The 24,859-nt window shown below is 44.7% G+C and overlaps 1 protein-coding gene across 1 annotated transcript; it reads right to left on the bottom strand.

Moving 5' to 3' along the window:
- Nucleotides 1-11,258: 11,258 nt before the first annotated feature.
- On the bottom strand, nucleotides 11,259-23,068 carry LOC121046516 (transposable element P transposase). Its single transcript, XM_040500842.2, has 8 exons — nucleotides 22,996-23,068; nucleotides 22,547-22,620; nucleotides 21,238-21,358; nucleotides 15,923-16,138; nucleotides 15,651-15,806; nucleotides 12,712-13,040; nucleotides 12,104-12,167; nucleotides 11,259-11,308 (listed from the first exon to the last, which is right to left on the bottom strand). The coding sequence occupies exons 1-8, from the start codon at nucleotides 23,066-23,068 to the stop codon at nucleotides 11,259-11,261; spliced, it is 1,083 nt and encodes a 360-aa protein (XP_040356776.2).
- Nucleotides 23,069-24,859: the final 1,791 nt, after the last annotated feature.

Raw genomic sequence — 24,859 nt, 5'->3', positions numbered from 1 at the left:
TCATGGGAGCAGACTTTCTGCGGCGATTTGCAATGACCGTGGACTTGAGGATAAATCACCTTCTTGACACCGAGACGCAATTGAGTGTCCAAGTTATCAAGGCCAAGATTCCGAGACATTCGGGCTAGTTTCAAAACTTCCCACCACGCGGCGCTCAAAGACCAACCTGCAGAATATTTTTCAACAAGAAAAAAAGTTCCCCTCGCCACACTTCCCATTTCCTCCTCTCCCACAGTTGACTTGACGGCGGGGAGACTCCTTTTGTTGTGACATCTCGGGGCCAGATAAGCCAAGCTAAGCGCATAATGGGCGATTTGCGGCGGGAGGCACATGAACTTGGTTTTATCAGGCCATCTTCGAGTCCCTGGTCTTCGGCACTTCACATGGCCCCGAAGAAAACCGGGGACTGGCGCCCCTGTGGGGACTATTGGTCATTAAACAAGTGAACTCTACCCGACCGTTACCCTATCCCTCATATTCATGACTTCGGTGGCATCCTGCTGGGCGCGAAGATTTTCAGCAAGGTGAACCTCGTGAAGGCATTCTACCAGATCTCCGTAGAACCGGCGGATATCCCCGAGACGGCTGTCATCACACGGTTTGGATTGTACGAGTTCTTCAGAATGCCCTTTGAACTCCGCAACGCTGCACAAACCTTTCAACGATTCGTCGACACACTCCTCCGAAATATGTCATTCACTTTCGCGTATAACGACGATATTCTTGTATTCAGCTAAACTCCGGAAGAGCACGCCGAACATCTACGACAACTCTTCTCGCGCTTCCAAGAGTACAGACTTGTCGTCAGTCCGACCAAGTGTGAATTCGGCGTCAACGAACTTGAATTTCTTGGCCACCACCTTGATAGCCGTGGAATTCAGCCATTACCCGAGAAAGTCGAAGTCATCCGAAGCTTTCCACAACCCCCGACGGGGAGAAACTTCGGGAATTTATCGGACTTGTGAATTTCTATCGACGGTTTATACCTCAGTGAACCCAAGTCTGCGATCCCCTCTAAGACCTACTGCCGGCCACCAAAGTAAAGGCAGCACCACTCCATTGGACGCCAACCGCCAACCAAGCTTTCGACAGAGTGAAAAGCATCATTGCCAGCGTCACCCTTCTCAGCCACCCCAAGAGGGACGCACCTCTCTCCATTATGGTCGACGCCTCGGATGGAGCTGTTGGAACGGCTCCACAACAACAAGACGGGGACAACTGGCAACCACATTCCTTCTTTTTGGAGAAGCTGACTCCGACAGAACGGTGATACAGCACCTACGGACGTGAGCTGCTGGCAATATACCTTGCCATAAAGCACTTTCGCCACTGCATGGAAGGCCGAAGCTTCTTCGTCTTGACAGATCATAAGCCGTTGAATTACGCGCAAGCCTCCAACAGCACGGCAGACACTCCGCGTGAAATGCGGCAGATGGCTTACACACTCTTAAAAAAAGGAGTAGTACTTCGTCCTTTTGGGGGACTAAATCGATGTCACTGTGTCCCCCAAAAACGGCAAAACGCCGGTTTAGTCCCTTTCCATTGATCCCTTGAGGTCAAAGTCTTGAACCGTTAAAAGGAGTGCTTTTGATCCCTACAGCAGGCCATCAGGGACTAAATTTAACTCTTCAGGGGATTATTTATGGTCCCTTGAGCGCCGTCGTGTTTATAATTGGAGGAGTAACTTTGATCCCTTTGGGGATTAACAGTGGTGATTGGGGGACTAACTTTTTTTTTTATTGGGGACTAAATTTCATTTTTTTGGGAATCAATTTTGCCACTTAAAGGGACGGTATTTATAGTGACGGGGGAGTAAATTTCGTCCCTTTGAGGACCAAGTTTGACCCTTTTAGGGGTGAATTTTACAGTACTCAGAGAGTAAATTTTTTCCCTTTGAGGATCAATTTTGACCCTTTTAGGGATTAATTTTATAGTAATGAGAGAGTAACTTTCGTCCTTTTGTAGACGAATTTTGACACTTTAGAGCCGAAATTACTAGTAATGAGACCCTTCAGCTGTGAATAGGAGTGAAAGGTTTGCGGCATTGAACAGCTTCCTATTCAGAAAAGGCAACTTGTGCAACTTGTTTGAAAAGTTATATCTTCTGAAAAGTTGCACAGAGTGTTTTTTCAGAGCAGGGAGGTATTCAATACCGCAGACTTTTCACTCCCATTCACACCTAAATATTGCAGTACATATGAAAAGTCGCATACCTTTATTTGGAAAAAGCAAGCCTTTGTCGTTAAAGCTGCGAAGACTGGATATGCGGACAACACTCGTAGAACTTTCAGGCAGGCATTAACAACTAACATCACCATTTTACGAAACACGTTGCACCAGCTATCTGTAGAAAAAAAAACTAGCACTTTCATTGTGGAAATACATTTATTCTAGAACTACTCAACACTGTAAATGAAAACAATTGCACATCACAAGAAAGTATACAAGAAAATACTGCGATCTTGGCACTGAAGAACTTGCCTAAATTTTACATGACTAGCATATGTACAGGAATCTACAATGGTTCTTAGTGCTGCGGAACGAGCCCGAAAAATTGGTGCCTGCACATTAAAAGTTAAAGCACTCACTGAATGTGCATGTTACCTGTTGAAATCGTAAGGAATTTCGCCTCCTTCCTGTGAAAAATTAGACCAACTTGCCAGGGCCTACGGTGGACTTGCTTGCAGCGTTAGCAATGCTTGTAAACTGCGACGCCATTTTGTTCTAAGCACAGGAAGCAGAAGGCGATCTCATCTGCTCGTTGTGCCTACCGGGAGTTATAACCATCGCTAACTTCATGATCTGCAGACATGACTGCTATTGACACTGGCCAGTTTGTTGGTCTTATTTTTCATGTGAAGGGAGCTAAGCTTTGAAATTTCTGCAGGAAAAATTCACATTTGGTCAAATCTTAATTGAGCTCTCTACATGCAGGATCTAATTGTTCTGGCTCGTTTCACAGCACTAAAACATATTGTAGACACCCTAATATTAATTCAAGAATATGAAAGCTTGTCGTTTGTTTCCTTCTATAATGAAAATGACTATAAAAAATCAAACACCCTAGTAAGAAAGCTCCCAATCATAAAATGTGAGGCAGTAAAATTACGAGTATATTTATAAATTAAAAAATAAATAAAAAAAACCTGGGAAGGGTTTTGGGCCTGTAGAAACATATCTGCTCAAGAAATTACTTATATAAGATGACTCAAGTCACCAGGCTCGACCTAAAATGGACCGTAAAAATTGACGCCTCTACGTTGTGATCTAAATTTTTCGTCAAAGGTGTATTTCACAGGTCGGTTTTTTTTTTGTTTTTTTTTTGTTACAAAGCGTAGCTCTTTTTCTGTAAATAATAGGGCGAATAAACTTGCCACGGTCTACGACGTGAAGGCGACGACTTTTACGGTCAATTTTCGATCGAGCCCGGTGAATTAAAAAAAAAAAAGAAAAACAATTTGGCATGCGTTTTAGACCTTCAGGAATACATGTGCTCAAGAAAGTAAAAATAATGTTCACTTAAGTGCGAATGCAATCCTTCTATGCATTACACAAACCCAGAACAACATTCTTTTAACAACAAGTGTGAAAAAAAAAACTTTTTTTAAGCTGGTCAGCAGTCTTGTGCCCGTGCAGCCCAGGTTTGAATATTTGAGACCTACAAGTCTCTCAAAACAAACAAATGCGCGACAATATTTAACCAAGTACTGAAGGTCGAAAACCCATGCCAGGCAGAAACAAAGTGCCACAGCTTCCAGAGGGCCCTCTGTCTCATAAGCCTGATTTACAAAAAGCACACTGCAGCGCGCTGTCGAGGTCCTGGGACACACTGCGATGGAATAGACTGCGGGGCACGTCTGAAACAAAGGTTGGGAATTAAAAGAAAACATAAAATCGAGGGCTTTTTAACAAAAGGGATGCCTGCCCTTAGAGCAGATACAAGTAACTGATGATAGACTGGCTGAAACAGGTTCAGTACATACTCCCTAAACCAAACAACCCAAACCAGTTACCCTAATATTGTTCTTGGCAAATCAAAATTAAATTGGTCATTGGAGCAGCTGGAATATCTTCTCCAGGCTAGGTCATCATCGGGTACCCAAACTTCACCACGTTGTTCGACTGGTGAGCCAAGGAGTAGCACAAACAACGCAAAAGATGGACCATCTTCGGTCAACAGTAAGCTTCGGGAGCACTGCGATATTTAAAACTCCTAGAGGCGGGTGATGTATGCGCAAAGGCTCTTAACACGGATGCATCTAATGCCTTGCATTAAAGCCAGAAAGGTATTTCGTTTATAACGAAAAATTCAGCCTTCAGGCTCAAAATACAAACGTGAGATTGTCATTTACGGATATTGTTCATCATATTCAGCCTATTTCTGAACACGACGGGTATATTTCAAATTTTGTTTAAGTAACCCTTTAAAATATTTTCATACCACATAGCACAGACACTTCAGAATTTTTTTGTCCAAACACCGTCGACACTATACTTTGTATCACCTTAGTCAGGGCGCAGCGGATGCTGCGAGCCATCAAAGCAAATCCAAAGCCGTGCGAGTGTCATGTGTCCTTAGAGAGCGGGGGTGCGGCGACATGTGTTATGTGCTTGTTCAAAGAGCACGATTAAATGGGATTGCTCTCAGCATCCGCTGCATCCGGACATAGGGTGAAACAGTAAAACAGTAATACCATGCAGCCAAATCCTACCAGGTGATGAATAAGGGCCTGATTTTATTTCCTCATATGGACACAGTTAATAACAGATTAATAACCCATGCTAGTCAATTGTTTTTTAAACTAATCCATTCAATTGTGATCAGTGCCAAGTGTCACGGCAATTCAACACAAAATATGAAGGCTGTATTTAAGTATCACATCAGTAATGCTAATTTATATTTTTTTCTTATGCAGCCATTCAACCATTTTTTAATGTTACTCATCACCAGACGGTCACTCACAATTTAAAATTAATGTACAGAAGCATTTGGAATTTCAGATGCAGTACAGCTCACTGTTTGATATCTCGAATTTAATTTACATAGTTTGCACCCACCTATCACATGAACTGAGTCGGCACCAATTCGGTTGCAATAGCAAGCTAGCTGGATTGGGACTTCCGCTAACAGTCAATGAAGGCTAAATTCTAAAGCAGGTATATTTTGTTTCTCCGATTCTTTAACGTCATCCATCCTTTCAACAGTCTGGTAGAAAATGTCCGGCTTTGTCTTGCCCTTTGTCAGTTCAAGGACGGTCGCCAGGTTTTTTTAGGCAATTTAAAAAGAGCGTTGCTCGGCATCGATGCGATGAAACTCGGCAAAAATCTGAAATAAGAATAGCTGATCTTTAGTGAGCCAATAAATCGTGAACTACGCTGTAGAAAAGCAGGAGATAAGAAAAAAAGATTGCCAATTTATTATGAGAAACACAATCGTAACTGCAAAGATGTCAGTGGGATAATAGAAGACTCGTGGTGCTTGCTTTTGCCACGGAGGAAGTGCCAGTTAATAAGGCTTAGGTGTTGTTATGAGTTTTCTGAAGTAATTCCTTCCACGCATATCTCATTATGCTTGTGATCACGTTTAGTTTTGCCCGTGCTTTGAGAAATGCTGTTAATACTTACTTTAAAATAAACAAAGGAATAAAAACAAGTATGCGGTACCCCAATTTTCCCCATAAGCCAACTAATTCAGAATGCGCATTGTTTTTGGTTGGCCACTTTCGATCAGATGCACCTCAGCTGCACCAAATCTCGCTCAGCAGGAGGAACCTCCCAAAATATAAAGCTATTTGCTCGGTTTTCTAGCCCTTCAAGAATATGACTAAAACGCAAGTATTTTCTTACAATACTGCTCTAAAAAAGGCAAGCAAGAACTGGCCTATGAGGAGATTTTTTTTAAAGGCATGTTAAACTTAAATAATTCCCACTGAATTGAGCAACAGGGCAAGGACAGTGTGCTTGCTCTCTTGGAAAACTTCCAACAGGTTGGCAGGGCAGGGCTAGAGTCACTAAATAAGCTACGCTTAAGAGTAACGACACTGTGGAGCAGCGGCGGCCATCTTGGGGCGTGAGACCAATGTTGCCAGATGGCATCGAATCTCACAAACTTAGTTTCGGTTTCTCTCGTGCGTAAACGGGGCAAGGGCAAACCTCATACACGCTCCCGATGCTAGCGAAAAGCAGTGTTATTTTTGTTTTCTGCTGGTTAATTCTAGTCAAAGTATTATTACTGTATTTTTGATAGTTAGGTTCAAAAATAAAAATGCAAGCTTTGCCGCAGGAAAAGTTATTTTCACAACTGGCAATGAATGATGGAATCCTTCAACTATTCCAAAGGGATCTCAACTTAATTTTTATTTTTCAGTATGGCAAGTTTCGCGGACAGTAGTATGTCGATTCTTTCTGTTGGGTAGTGTTCGAAGCAAGGCGCGCTTACTACCTAATTACTCGTTTGGGTCATTCTCCCTGGGTAGACAGGGAAACATCGGTGGATTTTCGAAGAGTACAAGTTAGACCACTGCAAAGCTGCTGACTCGCGTATATACTTTTAACAGTTAAAGTTTACGAGGTTATAATTTTCGCTAGTGTCACTAAATAAAGCTACGCTTTATTTAGCGACTCTAATCTTCGCGCATCTCAAGAACTGAATAAGTAGCGCAATTCAGGGACACGCAAAAATTCCGCCTTTCATCCCTGATACAAACTGTTTTCACTTGATCAGCGGACTAAAATTGTTATGTTTGTTTGAAAAGTCGCTGAAAGTTTCCAAAATGAGCTCAAGAGCAGGGAATTCCCACCTCGAGTATTACAGATGAGTCACTACCACTGCTAGAGAATATTTTTGTACAAAAAAAAAAAAAAAGTTACAAAGTTTGAGAAGACAAAAGGAACAAAACGCTTTATTTTTACCTCAGCAAAATTTCTAACCGTATATACATAACAATGTGAGAATCATCTGCAGAAATACCACTGTCGCACAAAAATGCAATATGAGTAACGGCATTGGCAAACTAAGTATATACAGTTTGTGCCGAAAGAAAACCCGACATCTGTTGTAGTTAATACTATTTTACCTTATGGCCAGCTGGCAGTAATACAGGACAGATAAAACAACTCGAAGCAATGCATAGCCCTCCGGTGACTCAATTTTGTGAAACTGCTTAAAGGCCGACGACCAGTTCGCGCTTTCCACTTTTGCCTCGCTTTCTCCTCTCCCCCGTTCTACCCTGTCCACCGTTGCCTGTTTCTTCCTCCGCCATGGTGAGGAGAATCTTCTGCCTTGCAGAGTCTCGAGTTTGGTCGTCGGCCTTTAAAGACGTTTCACAAGATTGTCAGGATCATGATAATGTAATAGGGTTCACCAACAAAAGCAAGAAAAAAAAAGCAAAGTTCTATCTCTGGCAAATTGGACATCAGACACACATAAACTATAGCTATTCAACCTCCTGTGCTTTGAACTAAGCTTGCAAAGCCATACATTGTACATAAACACAAATGGGATGTATTAATATAAAAACCGTTTGAGAGTTATCGAGCTCAGACGAGCTAAATATGACGATTCTTGAAAAACAAAACAACCCTTTTCCACCTTCTGCATGATATAAATTGACACAAAAGTCTTTCAATCCAGCTCCTAGAAGATGACAATTGTGCAATGTTTTTAAAGGGATACTTCAACGAAATTTGAAATATTCCCGTCGTGTTCAAAAATAGGTTGAATATGATCCACAATAGCCGTAAAAGATAATTGCACGTTTGTATTTTGAACCTGGTGGCTGTATTTTTCGTTATAAACGGCCCAATCTGGCAAGCGCTCGAAGAAGGCCCAGCGGAGACCACGTGACATCCACTCAATCGTGACTTAGGTCGTCTCAAGACGAGCAAAGCTACGGCGAGGCTGACGTCGAGAGGATGGCCTAGTCGCTCCAGCCACCAGAGCGGCTGCTTTTGTACGAATTTTGAGTGACGGGTTAATCTTCTATAATCTTGTAGGGGGACAATAGCGACCTCTCTGACACACAAAAGGCATTCTCGGGAAGAGGGGAGTTCCTCCTTCCCCTCTTCTTTCGTCGTGGCCGGAGGCGAGACAACCTCCGTCACTAGCTGTCAAGGTTCCTAGACGAGCATTACAAACGAGGCGTTAGCGATATCCACCAGGTGCTCTTTGCTAATTGTTTAATTCGTTTTAAAATACCGTTTCGAGACTTTTTTAACAAGATATCGGTATGTTCGATCTGATACTGCTCCTTTGAACACATATAGACCAAAAAATGAGCGCCGAAATTTCGTTGTAGTATCCCTTTAAGGCCCCGATTGTATGTAACACGCGGTCGTAAATATGTGCTTTTAACTTTTTCGCTAAAATTTTAAGGTCGCAGATAATTCTACAAGTTATCACAATAGAGTTAATACAGCTGGTATGTTGCTACAAACAATTCTAAGCCTCAGTACCACAATGCTCAGCGGATTAGAGAAACAGCTGCTCTCATCCCAACACTTTTCGACCCACATTTTGACTTGACGGCCTTTGCCTTGCTGCTTAGCTTTCGGAGGGTGATCCGCAATCGGAGCATCAAGAAAGCTGTGGTCAGATGCTTCTCCAGATCATGGCAGCGAGGAAACTCATCTGGAAGTTGGTGAGATTCCAAAGTCGCTTTGATCAGGGAGGCAAGTGAAATGTTCACCACGTTGTGCTCACAACTGCGGAACACCTTGTCCACATGCTGCAGCAGGTTGAACACATGGCGTGATGGACGGACCAGGGGATTTGGCTGAGATTGAGATCGGTAGGACTTCAATTTTAAAAGGCTATCACTCTGCTCCACTGGGTCAGTCTGAAGGAACTCCTTGCACAAGTCACAAAGCTTGTATTTTTTACACACGCTATGGGTGATATACCCCGACAGATACACAAGAGACTCTGTCTCCACCTCGTCAATATCTGGAACTCCATCCTCTAGGAAGCTGTCCTCAAAAAAGAAGTCGTCTCCTGCACCAATGTTCTTTTTTGAGGCAGACTTCTTGATTTCAATAAATTCAAGTAGGTCGGCGCTGTCGTCAATTGCATAGCTCCCTTTGCGGCTTGGTCTGAAAAACTGACTCAGCATAATCAGCCGCAGTGTGAGTTTGAATTCGAGGGCCCTAGGCACCGGATTTCTTGAGCGAACGCACGAGAAAAGGTTTTCTAGAGCGTCTTGGGTGAGCCGACCCAGCAAGACGAACTTGAACTTGTGAATGCTTAGAAGCTGGTGCTGGATAGAAAGGGCACTTGATGTGGATACAAGCACACCAGCTTGTACAGGCTTGAAACACGGCCCCTGGTTTTTTTTCCTTATAGAAAGGCGGGAGAAGATGGTAACGAACTCTTCAAGGAAAGCGACTGCTTGGTCATGCGAGCCCGGCTTGAACAGGCTCATAGCCAGACTTGTACGTAATCCGTTACAAGTAACGAAATTACTTGTAATCCCTTACATCTATCGGTAATTTAGTAACGGAATAATTACATATTTTCTAGAGTAATTTTAAAGTAATTCCCTTACATTTTTGACGTAACGGATTCCTTGTAATCCGTTACATTTTTTTTTGTCAAAAGCACCCCCCCCCCCCAATTCCAAATAAAGCTTTTTTTGTTTTGTTTTTCATTTTTGTAAAGTCGATCGCAGAGACACTGTCACACGAATCGACCAGCGCAAAGGGAGGCTTGGCACTCCTCAGTTCCGCAAAACCTTTTTTTGCAACACCAAGCCCCTGAATGTATCTTTTTGTTTTAGACCCTAACATCAATGTCAAAAAATCCCAATAAACAATTCTACAAATAAAAAAAAAAAGGGGGGGGGGGGGTGGGGGCAAGTCATTTTCGCTTTTTTTTTTAGTTCCTTTGTTTTTTCTTTGCGATCGAAGACGGGGAGAGGAGGACACCAAGTGATTGTGCGCCTCTTCGGGAAGCTCGAGGCGGTGAGTGCACTGAAAAGAATTAACAATGTCCTTCTCGGTTATAGTGACTAGGACCATTTTTATAATATCACAACACGAGACAACGCTCCATCTACCCTACCCTCTTTGTGAGTCAGCTTTCTGCGAGCACTCATAAAATGGTAATTGTCTTCCTTTTTTCTTCGTCCTGTTTTGCCCCAGCAGGACGCATCTTATCTCAAGCAGATATTTTTACAAATAAAACATAATAATGACTGACGTAGACTCGATATTCTAGGCTTGAGGAGAGAGAAAAATTCGTGAGTGGGGCCATAGCGCGCTTACTTAGTACTCTACCCTTTGCTGCCCGTGGCATCAGCGGACGTCTATCTGGAGAACACCGGAGTAAACTGCAGTCGGTCCGTGCTCCGTGTGTTTTTGAACGGCACCAAGAAAGGTACACACGGCAAACGTGCGTTTACATTTCCTTGTTTTAACCGACGTTCTAATTAATTGTTGTTATGAGTGTCCTTCTTTTTCTTTTATTACTTATATATATATACTGGAAATTTTTTTTTTTTGATTCACTAACGTCTCAAGTGAGGCTCGAACTGTTCAGAACCAAAGGAAGAAGAATATCGAGCCAAACCTTATTTATTATTTGATTATCCCCTTACTGTTACAACTATGTTTTGCTGTTGATGACTTTTTCAGCTTCGCGATTTAGACAACGGATAATTTTAGTAGATCGGTCCTATGACTCCGATAATGATATCCGATACTTCACCGCCGTCTTTGCGTATGCATCATATCGTTATCGGGTACCGTTATCCCGGGTATCTGAATTATCTACTAAATCTCTCGAATAGCAGGCAACCGCTGCAACGACGAAGCTTTGCTCTACATTCGAGGTAAATAGTACTTCCCTTGCTTCGCTGAAGAAGCTCAATGCAGAGCATGAAGCATTCGTGAGGAACAATATGGCACTCCCATCCAGTGCCTCAGCTCAAATGGTGTTGAGCGTAGCAGTCGACATATTGAGTAAGACAAAACGCAAAATGTCTGACGAAACTTTCGAGAGCCAGCTGTTGCTCAAAATACTCAAGGTCCTTAAATGGAACAGGTGGCAACAATAAGAACTTGAATAACCCTCTTCCCTTTGTTTCTTACTTGAGTGAAATAATGTTAAAAGTAACGCCACGAAAGTAACGGATTACTTTTTGGGGTAACGGTCAGTTACTTTCATGGGAGGGTAATTGTAATTGTAATAAATTACAATATAGCCTCGAGTAATTGTAAATGTAATTCCTTACTATTTTTCAGTAACGTGTACAAGTCTGCTCTTAGCCATACTGATTCCTCGTGACGTCATTAGGGAAAACCACCGGAACACCTGTTCCACAAACCAAGCTGTGGTTAGGGCTTCCGAGGGAAGTTGTCCTAGGCACACAAGTACGCGGATGGCAGCTCCCACACTGTGGTTTAAGACAGCCACTGCTGAAGACACGTTCATTTTTTCAAAGTGCCTTGGATCCAGGTAGCTCGGCTTCAGGTGAGGCGCCAGCTTTAAAGGAGCTGTGCAACGATATTCAATTGGAATGTTTTTCTCTCTACACGAGCTTACTGGCACACCTGGGACTCAAGGATACTCACACGCAACGCCACTGGCCAAGAAACTTCTTTGTTGCGGTGTAATTTCAAGGACAAAAGCGATCATTTTCATTCAATCTCTCCTTCGCAAAATTCGATGACGTAACTCGGGGATCGCAGTACACCCAAGTGACGATATTTGAATGCGGCTCATAGATTGGACCCGAGCATTGCGTGGGCACTCGACTTGGGCTCGTGACAATTGCTATCTCGAGGAGCATTCGGGTTGTAACCCGTGTCCAATCGCTGCAACGACGACAATAGCCGAGCCATAACAATGTCTGGAACTCAGCGCGTGTCCTGCGCTTTGCCAACCCCAGCGCGTGGCTGTGATCAACATTGGCGGCATATAATCGGCTCCAGATCACGTGGCCGCTTGTTCTGGCTGCGAGTTGAGGGGGTGAATGCTGCTCGTTTTTCTTAAATTTTTTTCTGGGACTTCTATTGCGTGAGGTGAAAAACGAACGCGTGTTTCATAGGTCATTAACGTTAGGGATCTGTTTTACGCGGTATTTGTGCAAAGTACAAAAATTGTTGCATTGCTCCTTTAAGTCTCGTGCTGCATCGATTTCAGCAAGGGCCTTGATGTGCACCACCGATACCTAACAAAGACAAAAAAGAATAGAAAATTAATAAATGATGGACTGCTGGTGGACCAAAGTTCAAATAAATATGCTTAATTTATTGCTCAAAGGAATTGACAACTTGGAACGTACACCCACTAAATACATACATTCGAAGGAGTTAATAGCTCGGGTGTTATTTTTCAGTGTGCATGGCAAAACATACGGCATTTGACCGGAAGAACCCGTTTTCTTATGGCAATTTTTGATCCTGCCTTACTATACTAACATTGCTTTTGCCATTGGTGAATGTAATGAGACAGTTACGAAAGCTGGTTGTAGCTCAGGCTGTTTTTATGCAATTAAGAAACAGCCAGCATCACTTCAGTTTGCTCATCTTCGTGCCCTCAAGTAGGAGAAAGTTTATCGCAAATTTTGTGACAGCACGTAATTGGTGATTAGAAGTCTAATGATTTATGAATTACTGCAAAGGGTTCAGCAGATACAGCGCACTAAAGATTACTTTGCAAACATGCGTATATAGTACTTGTTTAAAATGTATGAATTTGACTCTTCTGCTCACTTCATTGGTTGGAAGGCCGTACTTGGCCACGATGTCATCTGGCAAGAAGATCGATTGTCCCCTGACCAGGTGACCCCTGATGTTCTTTAGCACATGGGGTGCATCAGCCAGGAAGTACAGCTGTCGGTTGGTGTCGGCTGCGCAGGGGTGGTTGCAGGAGACTACAGGCGTTGCTGACCGTTTGGCGGAAATGCCACATTTCTTCCACAGTGCCTTGTTGCTCGGCCCCATATCCGAAATCACAGCGTCCACATAACAGCCTGCATCTTCACATTTCTTGATGACCGAGAAGACGAGGTCCTTCAGGAATGCACCGTCAATGGAGTCCCCTGGCGAGCAAGATAGTGTTAGATAAGACATTAATACAGAGCACTTACTGAAATATCCAATCAAATCAGCATGTGGATTATAAGTATACAAGCATAAGCAAGTATATAAGCATAGAGTAGTCAGGGTGGGAACCGCTGCACCGATTGGGCCATTCTGCGCCAGAAGCATTTGCCTGTGCCATTCTGTGCCAGTGACTGCAAACTGCGCCACAACCATTTACTTGTGCCATAGCGCGCCAAACACTAAACCCTGCGCCAAAAAATGCATTTCCTTTAGTTTCAATTTCTACCGACTGACAATACGGTTGTCGGTTGGCAATGGTGAGCATGTCTGGCTTGGCTGGATTTGCTATTTTGGTATAGAGTGACTGTTGCCGTTTTGTCTTTCTGGTTTTTGTTGGGTGTCTGTTGTTGCAGTTTCTTAAAGTAGCGTTCGATGGTGTCATGTCCCTGCACCATGTAAACTGCGCTCTACGCTTCCAAGCTCTAAGCGTGCGGAAAACTCCTTGGTTGGGCGTCGGGTTTAATACCCACAACCACCTGGCTTGACAGGTATGTCGAGAATCCTATCCGAAAGTTCTTTGCCCAGGCCAGCTGTTTGGTGTGCTTCAAATTCGTTTGCTTATGCTGCTAGTTCTTGTTACAACAAAAGCAATCGCTTCAATTATTATGGTCTGCCATCTGCAATATAATCTTGTTTGAAAAATATCATGAACTGGAGCTGCACGTGCATCGGATATGAGTGATGCGCATCATGCAACCTGTAAGCAGCAGCTGAGTTTGAGCGGTCAGCCTAGTAACTGCGGTGAGCTCGGTTGTGGCTGAGTTACCAAAATCGGTACTTTCAACGCCCTGTAACAAGCTACTTTGATAGAGTTGGTTGCCCTATTTCGTGCGAAGCACGGATGCCTCTGTGACTCGCGGTCGCATCTTGACGCAAGGCTCCGCAACGCAGTAAAACCCCAAGTACCTGAACCAGACTTTAAGCTTAGCTCTTCAAATTGAAAATCACTTACACTGCTCAGAACCACATTTTGAGCAGCCCAATTTCTAAATTATTTTCGCAATCCAGTTTTTTTTATTCTGAGTGTGGATTGGGGTTCCTTTTTGTATTACGACTCTAAGGGTCCTGCATTTTTAAAAAGAAAAAAGAGAACCTTGTACAAGCAATAAATGTAGGTATGTAAAGAATCCTTTGTCCTTTAAATGACCATTTGTGACCTTTTGTTTTAGGTTAGCACTGTGATTTAAACTAGCACTACAACTGCGAACCACTACCCAAACTTCTGAAGTCAGTTTTCTATTGTAACAATTCACTACTGCAGTGCTGCAAAGCAAAATTAAAACTACTCTTAAATGCAGGCCGAAATGCTCCTTATATGCTCTGAAAAGTGATCTGCGCCGCTCCTTACCAGCTACAAAATGCAGCTTTAGCACTGCCAGCGAAAGGTCTACTAAAGATAAAAGAAAGATGAGGGTTTTCTGTCGCAAAGCAACTAAGGCTGTGAGCGATGCACGAAAGACAACCCCCCCTAAAGGTTGTGAGTAAACAAGATATTTTGAATTAATGTACGAGGAGCGTGTTGGTTCGAGTCAGGAATATAGAAAAAATAAACATTTAAAACAGAGACAACACAACCATATCTTTCAAAGATGTGGCTGTGTTGTCCTTGGCTTAAATGCTTATTCTTTCTATATTACAGAAGATATTTGACATGAAAATTAAACCTATGGAAAGTGCCTACTCAGGATATTGAGATAATCTAAGGTACGAGAGCAAAGAATGCAGATGGAGCACAAGGTAGGGTCGACTTCATGGTGTGACGTACAGGATTTATACTTGACTTCTTCAGTATGGTGTTCTACGCGAGTGCATTATTGGGACTACATGCCTGACTGAGAAAAGCCAATGCTTCATTGCCCTCGGGGATGCGGCCGTGACCTGGCTTCAGTGCGGGCAGCACAGCAAATTCTGGCCTTGTCTTTGTGGCGAGCAGAGAGAGCGAAGCCCGAGCTCAATGCGACCCTCTCCAACTCCCCGAGGATAACGAGAGGCACTCGTCGAACTGGTTGCTTCGCTCTCTCTGCTCGCCCCATATACAAAGCCAGTGTTTTTACTCGCACACAACATCGCACTGAAGAAAAAGAGCACACATCCCGTACGTCACAACCGCATGTCAGGCAAGCTTCACCACCTTGCCCCAGTGTGCTCGGAGAAGCGGCTGATGTGGAGGGACATTTCGGTGAGCTTAGAAGTCTCAGGAGGGCACATATTGTGACAAAGGTGCATGCTCGGTATTTTACACTAGAGTTCTCATTGTCCAAAATATTTATAAAATATCTTGCTTTGACTGAATATCCTTCGATAAACATTGCATGAACTTTTCGACGAACGGTGCTTCGACCAACGACAAAGTACTTATAATTTCAACTTTAGAAGTTTGTATACGTTAATTTAAAGGCTAAGAGGTATTTTATTGTGGTATAATTAAGCATGAATTTGTAAAAGCATGTGCTTGCCTGTCAAGTGGTAGGCAACCACCTGCTTCCAGCGAGAGGAAAGTCCGGTTAGCATTATTACTAGGCCGTGTGTGGCAAATGTCAGTTCACTTGAGCATCCAGGTTTTGCAGGTGGTATGGTCACCAGACCGATTGGCTTCTTCACTGTTGGATCCAAGTCCAACCCAGCAGTGACCTGCATCTCATCCAGCAGAAGTGCACAGTGCTTTTCTTGTGGCCGCATGGTCTCCAGCTTGGACTTGAGCGCTGGAAGAAGCTCCTCCAGAATTCCTTAAAAACAGGAATGGAAGGCATATAGACAACCTTAGCATGCTATGATCAATCTGAGAGCGGTTACATGAGAGGAGCGACGGTGCACAAACCTGGCTCGAATTTGACCTCTTCGATGCGTCTCTGGAGTGTTCTTTCAGACGGCAAAGGTATTACCTCGTCCTTGAGGAGCTCATATCCTCTGGTTCCACATGCCAACCGTATCTGAAGAGCCTTTTGTACGGTCTTGTTACTCCACCTGTTTCCATGCGCGTTACGATTCTTTACACAGAGTACTTGATCAGGCGCAAGATTCCCCAGTTTGCTGCCTGTAAAACAAAATATACAAATAAATGGTTAAATCATTCTCCCCAACAATTAACCTTTGGGTTTAATAAAAAAGCTAGTTTGGAGACATTTATTTTAATTATTTATGTTATGTTTGCTACTAAAATAATCATTTCTAAACATTATCTAAAAATATGGCCGATCTCCCACATTTTTATTTTTATTGTTATTCAGGGTACTGTAGAATGTTCCCCCGGTAAGAGTGAGTATTTACTATCTTACACCTTTCTTTTTTTCTCTTACTTGTCGCGTCACATCTAGTTGTAATTTGTAGGTTAATTACATTTGCAATAGTATGCACGAAATTGATACAGTCAGTTTTTATTGTCAGGCTAAGAAGTATTCGGGCAAGGGCTGCTTTTTTCCCAGGAGAAATGAAAATAAGCGCCACCTGGTTTGTCTGAAGCTTAAGTCAATTACTATTAAAGCATTAAGCGTACACAAAACAATGTCGGTTAAACCTAGCGGCAGCACGCGACACCAATCGGTGCCCCAATACTTATCAACCCCGTGACGCAAATAAGTTGTGGCATGTCTGATCTTGTTACGTTACTGACTCGTGACATGACTGACCCGTGACACGACTAACATATTTCAAGCAAATGTGCGTTTTGCAACAAAAGTCTTAGTTCAAATTGAATGGCTTTAACACAGCAGGAAGGTATATTAGTATAGCTGATCCTCCTAGTTTTCATAGAGAAATTAAAGAAAAGAGGACATGCATTATTTGTGACACAAAAAAGGTATGCATTATTTCCTATTTTTTTTAAGCCCATAAAATTTTAAAATTCTGAAAAAAGAGGATATCACTTTGCTTTAACACTGTGTAAAGGAGGCATGAAAAGCAAGTGTAATTGGCATATTGAAAAAGTTGGGCAGAACTTTTAAAACTGTTTTATACCTTCATCGTGACACCACTGACATCTTGGTCGGTCACCAGTCATTTGTTGTTTCTCTTCGAAAAATTATAATTACTTTAGCAACACTTGACACTATAATTATTTCGTAGTTGATATCGACATGAATCTAAGTTTTTTTTAATCGGGCAGATAAAAGTTTAGTTTACTAGAACTAAAGTGAAAGACCTTGAAACTTTTCTGATACTTAATAGATACAGCCTTATTGTCGTAACTGCACATAGGAGGCATTCCAAACTTTATAGGTTCCGAAAAAGTATTGTTTAGAAATTCCCTGAAATATTTTTATATGGGCTCTCCAGCCCCATGTTCTTTTAACATAAGTCGTAAATGACGATAGGTAAAAAAAAAATGATAAGTTATACATCAGTCACACAAACGTTAACTCTCCGGGAGAATGACCCAGTCAGCGAGCTGGTACAAGTATAACAAATGAAGTAAAAGAATGACTTGAAACAAAAAACACACACACACACAAAACACAGTGTGAATTAGTTTCTACATTATCTTAATAACATAGGGTCACACAAATAAGCAATCTGGTTTAGTGTTTCTGCAAACATCTCTATTGCTTCACAGATACCTGTGGTGTTTCGGCCTTCAGGCCGAGAAGAAGAGAGTAATCCAGCCATGACCCAACGAAAGAATATCAAACTTTATCAGACGACACAATTATATACATGGGAACAACAGCGCCACATACATGGCGGCTTCCACTTGCTTGTCTATGCCCGGCCACCAAAACCGCTCTCGTAGTCGCGCCTTGGTGCGCACTATCCCGGGGTGGGCTTTGCGCACGGTGGAAATGACCTGTGAGGTAAGGAAAGGAGGAACTACGAGCCGTTCCCCACGCAAAAGCAGGTCGTCGACCACAGACAGTTTTTCGAAACGGCAAAGAATGGCTGAAGAGCATCCGGGTTGGACTTGTGGGAAGGCCAAGATGATGCCACGTAAGCCTTGACTTGTTCTAACGTAGCATCCTCACGCAGGGAGTGCTGGAACTGTTCCTTGGTGAGGCAGAGTGGCGCAACAAAAGACACGACCTCTTTGTTAAACGAAGCATCCCCATGCGAAACAGACACTGGAAGGCGGGACAATGCATCCGCGACTTGATTCTTTGAACCCTTGCGATATTCCACAGAGTAGTTGTAGCGCAGAAAACGCTCTGACCAGCGTGCGATGCGAAGGGGCCGTCGTCCTGAGCCTTGAGACGACAGAAGAGAGACCAAGGCCTGGTGGTCCGTACGAAGTGTGAAGTGCCGTCCCCATAGATATGTGTGCCAATGCTCGCATGCCCAGACGCACGCGAGCGCTTCTCGTTCACCGACTGAATACTTTCTCTCTGCTGGAGAGAGAGTGCGAGATGCGAAGGCGACTGTGCGTAGCTGGTGCCCATCCATTTGTTGAAGAACGGCGCCAAGGCCGCAGTCAGAAGCATCCGTGGAGACAACCACCGGAAGAGTGGGATCAAACATCTGAAGTACTTTACTGGACGACAAGAACTTGACCTTCCGAAAACTGGCGTCGACGGCATCACTCCAGATGAAGGGTTGATTCTTGCGGAGCAGTGCGCGCATTGGTTCCACGACTCCAGCAAGGCAGCGAAAGAACTTGGCGTAGTACTCGACTAGGCTGAGAAACGAACGCAGACCAGCGGCGTCTGTGGGGGCGGGAGTGTTCAGGATACAATGCACTTTCTCTGGCAGCGGTGAGATGCCTTGGGCAGTGACCTTGTGGCCCAAGAAAGACAACTCTTAGACGCAAAAGGTGCACTTGTCATAGAGTTTGAGTCCAGCTGCCTTGATGCGGCGGAGAACAACGGCCAGGTTCGTTAGGTGCTCTTGTTCGGTCTTGCCAAACACAATGATATCGTCAAACAGAACGCCGGAGCAATCTTTGAGAATCTGCGACATCAACTGCTGGAAGGCTGCGGGGGCGGACGCCAGCCCAAAGCATACCCGCTTGAAACGGAACAGTCCGTCGTGGGTCACGAATGCGGTCAAGTCTTGGCTCTCGGGATGCAGCAGAACCTGGTGGTAGGCGGATGCGAGATCGAGCTTGGAGAAGGTAGTGGCACCGGCGAGGCTGTTCAGGAGCTCTTCAGTGTGAGGAAGCGGGAAGCTGTCGGTGATGGCTGCTTTGTTAGGTTCCCGGAGGTCAACACAGAGTCGAATGCCACCGTCCTTCTTCCTTACCACGACTATGGTGGACATCCTGTTCTTCCAACCGACGGATCTCTTCCGAAACTTGTGGTCGGAGTGTCAGCGGGAGACGCCGAAGTTTCGATGCCACGGGAGGCACCGCGAGTCGGATCTTGATCCGATGGACGAAACCCTTGGCGAGACCAAGGCCTGGGGCAAAGAGGGAGCCGAACTCGCTAGACAGGGTCTTCGGAAGAGGGTTGGGTTGAGAAGCTTGGCCCAGGCTGGAGAGCTGGGGCGCGTCGAGTGTCATTGGCATGGTCAACGTCTCGAAACAATGCAGGGATGACCCTTCGATGTGCAGGTCCAAAGCCTTGATCGCATCAATTCCGAGGATGGATGTGCCTTTTGGCACAACATGGAACAGAAGGTATGTTGCGCGTCCCTTGAACGTGACTTCCGTGAAGAAGCAGCCACAGACTAGAATGAAGCGCTTAGAGTAATCGAGAAGTTTCACTCGCGGAGCGGAAAGAAGTGACTCGTCAGCAAAATGTTGCTGGAAAAGGTTCTCTTCCAGGATAGAAACAGACGACCCAGAGTCGTCAAGAAACTTGAAGGACTTGCCGGCGACGAAAACGTCAATGAAAATGCCGGCTCGAGCCGGACCGACGACAGAAAGAACGCTTAAAATCTCAGCATCATCGGACGAGTCCTGGCAGTCGACTTCACGAACGGCAACGGTGGAATGACGCTGTCGCTTGTTACAGACTGAGCGGAAGTGCCCTATGCGACCGCAGTGAAAACAGTGCTGACCTTGTGCTGGACAAGAGGATGACGAGGCGCGGTGCTGGCGGGAACCACAACAAAAACAGTGCGGTGACGCATTGTTCGAGGCGCGGGAGCGCTCAGGGGAAGCGGACTGGTGGTTACGGCGTGAGGGCCCAGCTGACCGAGAGGCACGCGGTGTCGTTGAGTCATGGCGCGACTGTCGACAGGGGCTTGCTTGCGGGGGAGGTAACCGACAGGGAGATGAGCGCGGCCGCGTTGAGTCCCTGGAATGCCGAACGCCTCGTGAAGTTACCTGCTGAACGTGCCCGGGAGCAAGTTCGCGAACTTGCTGAGCGGCCTGCTCCAGTTGTTGTGCCAGAAGCACGGCGCGCGAAAAGGAGAGCGATGAACCTTCTAGAAGCAGACGTTCACGAAGGTGTTGCGACGCGATGCCTTCTAAGAACTGGTCGCGGAAGGAGTCGTCAAGGGCGACGAAAGAACACGAAGCAGCAAGCTCTCGTAAAGCGGCGACGTATTCTTGTATGAGCTCGCCTGGTTGCTGGATACGGCGGCGGAAGCGATGGCGTTCCACGACGACATTGCTTGCCGAGGCAAAATGCTGCGTCAACGCAGCGACGCCCAACGGGGCGGGTTCGGAGACGTCGGATGGCAGAGCGTAGAAAATACGCTGACCTTCAATTCCCAGGCTGTGTAACAGGAGGGCCTTGCGTCGTTCGGGCTTGAAGTCAGATGCTCCGGATGCCAGAAGAAAGGTTTCAAACATACGAATCCATTGCGGCCATGGAACACTTGGGCGGCCCGGCGCAGGCAGAAACGGTGGCGGTGGAGCGAGGCCCGAGAAACTCGTGGCGTCGCCGGCGTGGCTACAGGCGAGGTAATGCCTTCAGAAAAACTAGAACAATCTAGAAGCCTCGTTGCCAATGTGGTGTTTCGGCCTTCAGGCCGAGAAGAAGAAGAGAGTCAACCAGCCATGACCCAACGAAAGAATATCAAACTTTATCAGACGACACAATTATATACATGGAAACAACAGTGCCACATACATTCACAAGGTTTACAGACAAGATATAGAAACCGAAACTAACGACACCACAATACCATTGCAAAAGCTTTTAATTTTTCTTACACACACTGTGCAACATCCAATGTGCTGGATGATAGAACTGGTTGCATTCGAAGGATAAAGTGCTAGCACACGAAACGAATGTGAATGTACTATGCCAATATGCTTACCAAGAACAGCCTCCAACTCCTTTTCCAGCTTTCTGATCCTCTTCTGAGCCAGATCTAGCTTGCGCAGCAATTCTGCAACACTAGCCTGATGAATACACCGATCGCCATTGCACGGTGCTTGCTGAAAATAAATGGGGGTTACAAAGAAATATCTTTAATAGTACTGCACTCAACAGCTAAATTTAAGGCTATATTTACCACGGTTTGCCCCAGGTATACTGCATATCTCTTTCCTTCATTTGGAGGATGCAAGAGTCAAAATATATTTATGCCGCATATCGACGAGGAAACAATACTTCTTGTCACTCCAAGAACCATAGTAAAATATTGACTCCTTGGAGTGTTATTAATGCTCTTCTTTATGGGGTAAATTAAAATAGTGGTATGTGCATTTCAGGTAAGTTGGTGGATTTTTTTAAAAGTACATAATTTGATTGAAAGTAGCATAGCGTTTTTCTGTTGCAACCACATCTTGCACAAACTACTTCGCCTACCGCATAAACTATGCACAAAACAAGCTTTCTTTCTGGACCTAACGAGGATAGTTTCTTGCAGACATTGAAACCGTTCACAACCATACTTGACTTTTCGAAAAAAAAAAAAAAGAAAGCTCAAATTAAAAGTTCAGAAACAAAGAGTTCCCAACGTTTCGGGGTCGACTCGACTCCTTCTTCAGGGGTGACTAAAAATGGAATGGGACAGCGCGAGCTTCGACCTCTCCTTCCTCTTCTACCGAGGTGATGTTTTGTGAACGTGACTCAGGCCATGGACGTAAATGGAGGGTAAGGCCCCGAGGGACCTGTTAATGTTCCCCGGTGTATTCTGGATATGCCACGACTCCAAGAGCAGGCGTCTTCGAATATGTGGCTCCGTGTCTATCACGTTTGCATTTCCGAAGTCAATCCGATGATCAAATACCTCACAATGTTCCGCGACGGCGCTACGCTCGCGATCGAAATTGCGCACATCGTTCTGGTGCTGGCGCATGCGTTCGGAAAAAGATTTAGTTTCACCGATGTAGGCGGCGGGGCACTCCGCACACGGTATCTTAGAGACCACGCCTTGTGCTTTCTCTTTTGGGAGGTGATCTTTTGGCCTTGGCATGAGCCGTCCTAATGTTGACACTGGCTTGTGCGCCACCTGGATCCCTTCTTTTCGGAGCACGCGCGCCAGCGTCTCGCTCGTCCCTTTTACATAGGGGACGCTGATGCGCGCGATGGGGCGGGGCTGTGTGTCACCCGACGATCCATGGTTATTGCGCGTGCAGCACTGTCGACGGGCGACGCGCAATAATCGTTTTCCTTCATACCTTTTCAAGAGCATGACTGGTGTCCAAGGGCTCGTGCTGGGGCTCATTTGTGAAGTAGACGCACTGCACAATACCTGCTGAAAAAAATTTGGTACGCCCTACAGATTTCTTCCTATAGAACATGTGAAACGCCTGAACAATAAACATTCAGACATTCAAACCTAACTAGGCAGGCAGGCTGGTTATAGTTCGATACAATACTGAAACCCGAGACAGATTTTAGTACAAAATTCTAAGAAACAGTTGTCGACAAGGCGCGAAACACAAAAAGCAGATGGAGGCAGACGACTCACTGAACCGTCGATTACAGTGCCATTTCGAACGTTGCGGCTAAACTAGTTTTCCGCTGTAGCTGCACAACTGTTCCTACATTCATTTGAACTCGGACTGAACTTTCCATACGTCTCAGTTCAGTTTGTATGTCGAACAAAAACTGAACAGTTTCTTACCTTCATCCATAGGCAATGCCAGGTCTTCTTCAGCTTTGGCACATTCGGAAGGCATCCCACGTCCTAGGTCCATGGTTGTACCTGATTATAATAATTACCCATTGTGTGCATCCTATATATGTTTAGCAACAACATTTCAAACTGAGGAATTCTGGTGGTGTTCCAGGTGTCCACAATATCTTCAAGCTCCACAATGGAGGCACCTATTGAAAGGTTCTTATTTCAGCTCCCATACGTAATAATGTGAAAAACAGTATGGTTTTCACTTTATCCACATTCTCCAACCGGTACTCACTTTTAGGCTCGGGCGAAGGTGGCATTTCGACTTCCACGGTGAGCAGCTCCACTGGAAGGCATTCCTCTGACATGACCTCAGGGAAGGTTGTCCTCTGCGTGGCTGTGGTTGCTGCAATTCAGAAATGGTGCCTTATTGATGAAAGGTGCTATACTTTGCACTACTTTAACTCATATGTGGAACTCCAAGGGCCACATATGAGTTCGAGTAGTAAGAGTATGTCACGGGTGGTGACCAAAAAAACAATAAATAAACAGGAGGAAATAAACGTTTAATGGGGCGAACTTGTGCCCCAAAAAAAAGGATAGAAACAAAATAACAGCGTCGCAGGTGTCGATGTCGGCGTGAAAGCAGAGTCAAGCTCTGGCGAAGAAATGACCCTGTAGAGCCACGCGGAGCGCCTTTTGTAGACTCACGGGCTTCGCAAACATTCGAACTAGAATGTTCGGCCTTCAAACATTCTAAACGAGAAGCTTCTCAAACATTGTAGAAACTATTATTACAATACAATAATAAAAGTTGCACGACCCTCAGAAATCAAATTTTGGGCCTCTGCGTGAGTCAGATGCATTGCCACTCGGCCATGCACACGGCAATATGTGGAGCTTCAAGGGCTAGTTTTTGTGATCCCTCTCATCTGCACATAATTGCCGAGTCTGAACAGAGCTTAAAAAATGACCAACAACGTTACAGAAAATTGATGTCGGACAAGAGCAAACTGTGCTGACACTTGACGAAGTGCCGTGAGCCACTCCATACTTCTCGAGATATGCGTCCGGATCATTAGAGTCTTTCAATAGCAGTTACCGCATCTTTTCGCCCTAAAGCGTTGATACCCTTAACAATTTTAAAAACCAAAAGTCCCCAATGTTGTTCTCTTTCCTTTTGGATTGTGTCTTAAAGGGATACTACAACGAAATTTCGGCGCTCATTTTTTGGTCTATATGTGTTCAAAAGAGCAGTATCACATGGAACATATCAATATCTTGTTAAAAAAGTCTCGAAAAGGAATTTTAAAACGAATTAAATGATTAGCAAAGAGCACCTGGTGGATGTCGCTAACGCCTCGTTTGTAATGCTCGTCTAGGAACCTTGACAGCTAGTGACGGAGGTTGTCTCGTCTCCGGCCACGACGAGAGAAGGGGGGAAGGAGGAACTCCCCTCTTCCCGAGAATCCCTTTTGTGTGTCGCAGAAGTCGCTATTGTCCCCCTAGAAGATTATAGAAGATTAACCCATCACTCAAAATTCGTACAAAAGCAGCCGCTTCGGTGGCTGGAACGACTAGGCCATCCTCTCGACGTCAGCCTCGCCGTAGCTTTGCTCGCCTTGAGACGACCTACGTCACGATTGCGTTGGATGTCACGTGCTCTAAGCTGGGCCTCCTCCGAGAGCTTGCCAGAGTGGGCCGTTTATAACGAAAAATACAGCCACCAGGATCAAAATACAAACGTGCGATTGTCATTTACGGATATTGTGGATCATATTCAACCTATTTTTGAACACGACGGGAATATTTCAAATTTCGTTGAAGTATCCCTTTAATGTGGTAACTGACTATCAGACTCAAC

This window comes from Ixodes scapularis, unplaced genomic scaffold (genome assembly GCF_016920785.2).
Source record: "Ixodes scapularis isolate PalLabHiFi unplaced genomic scaffold, ASM1692078v2 PGA_scaffold5__190_contigs__length_132052651, whole genome shotgun sequence".
Classification (NCBI taxonomy): Eukaryota; Metazoa; Arthropoda; class Arachnida; order Ixodida; family Ixodidae; genus Ixodes; species Ixodes scapularis.
This window is presented reverse-complemented; position numbering and strand designations above follow the sequence as displayed.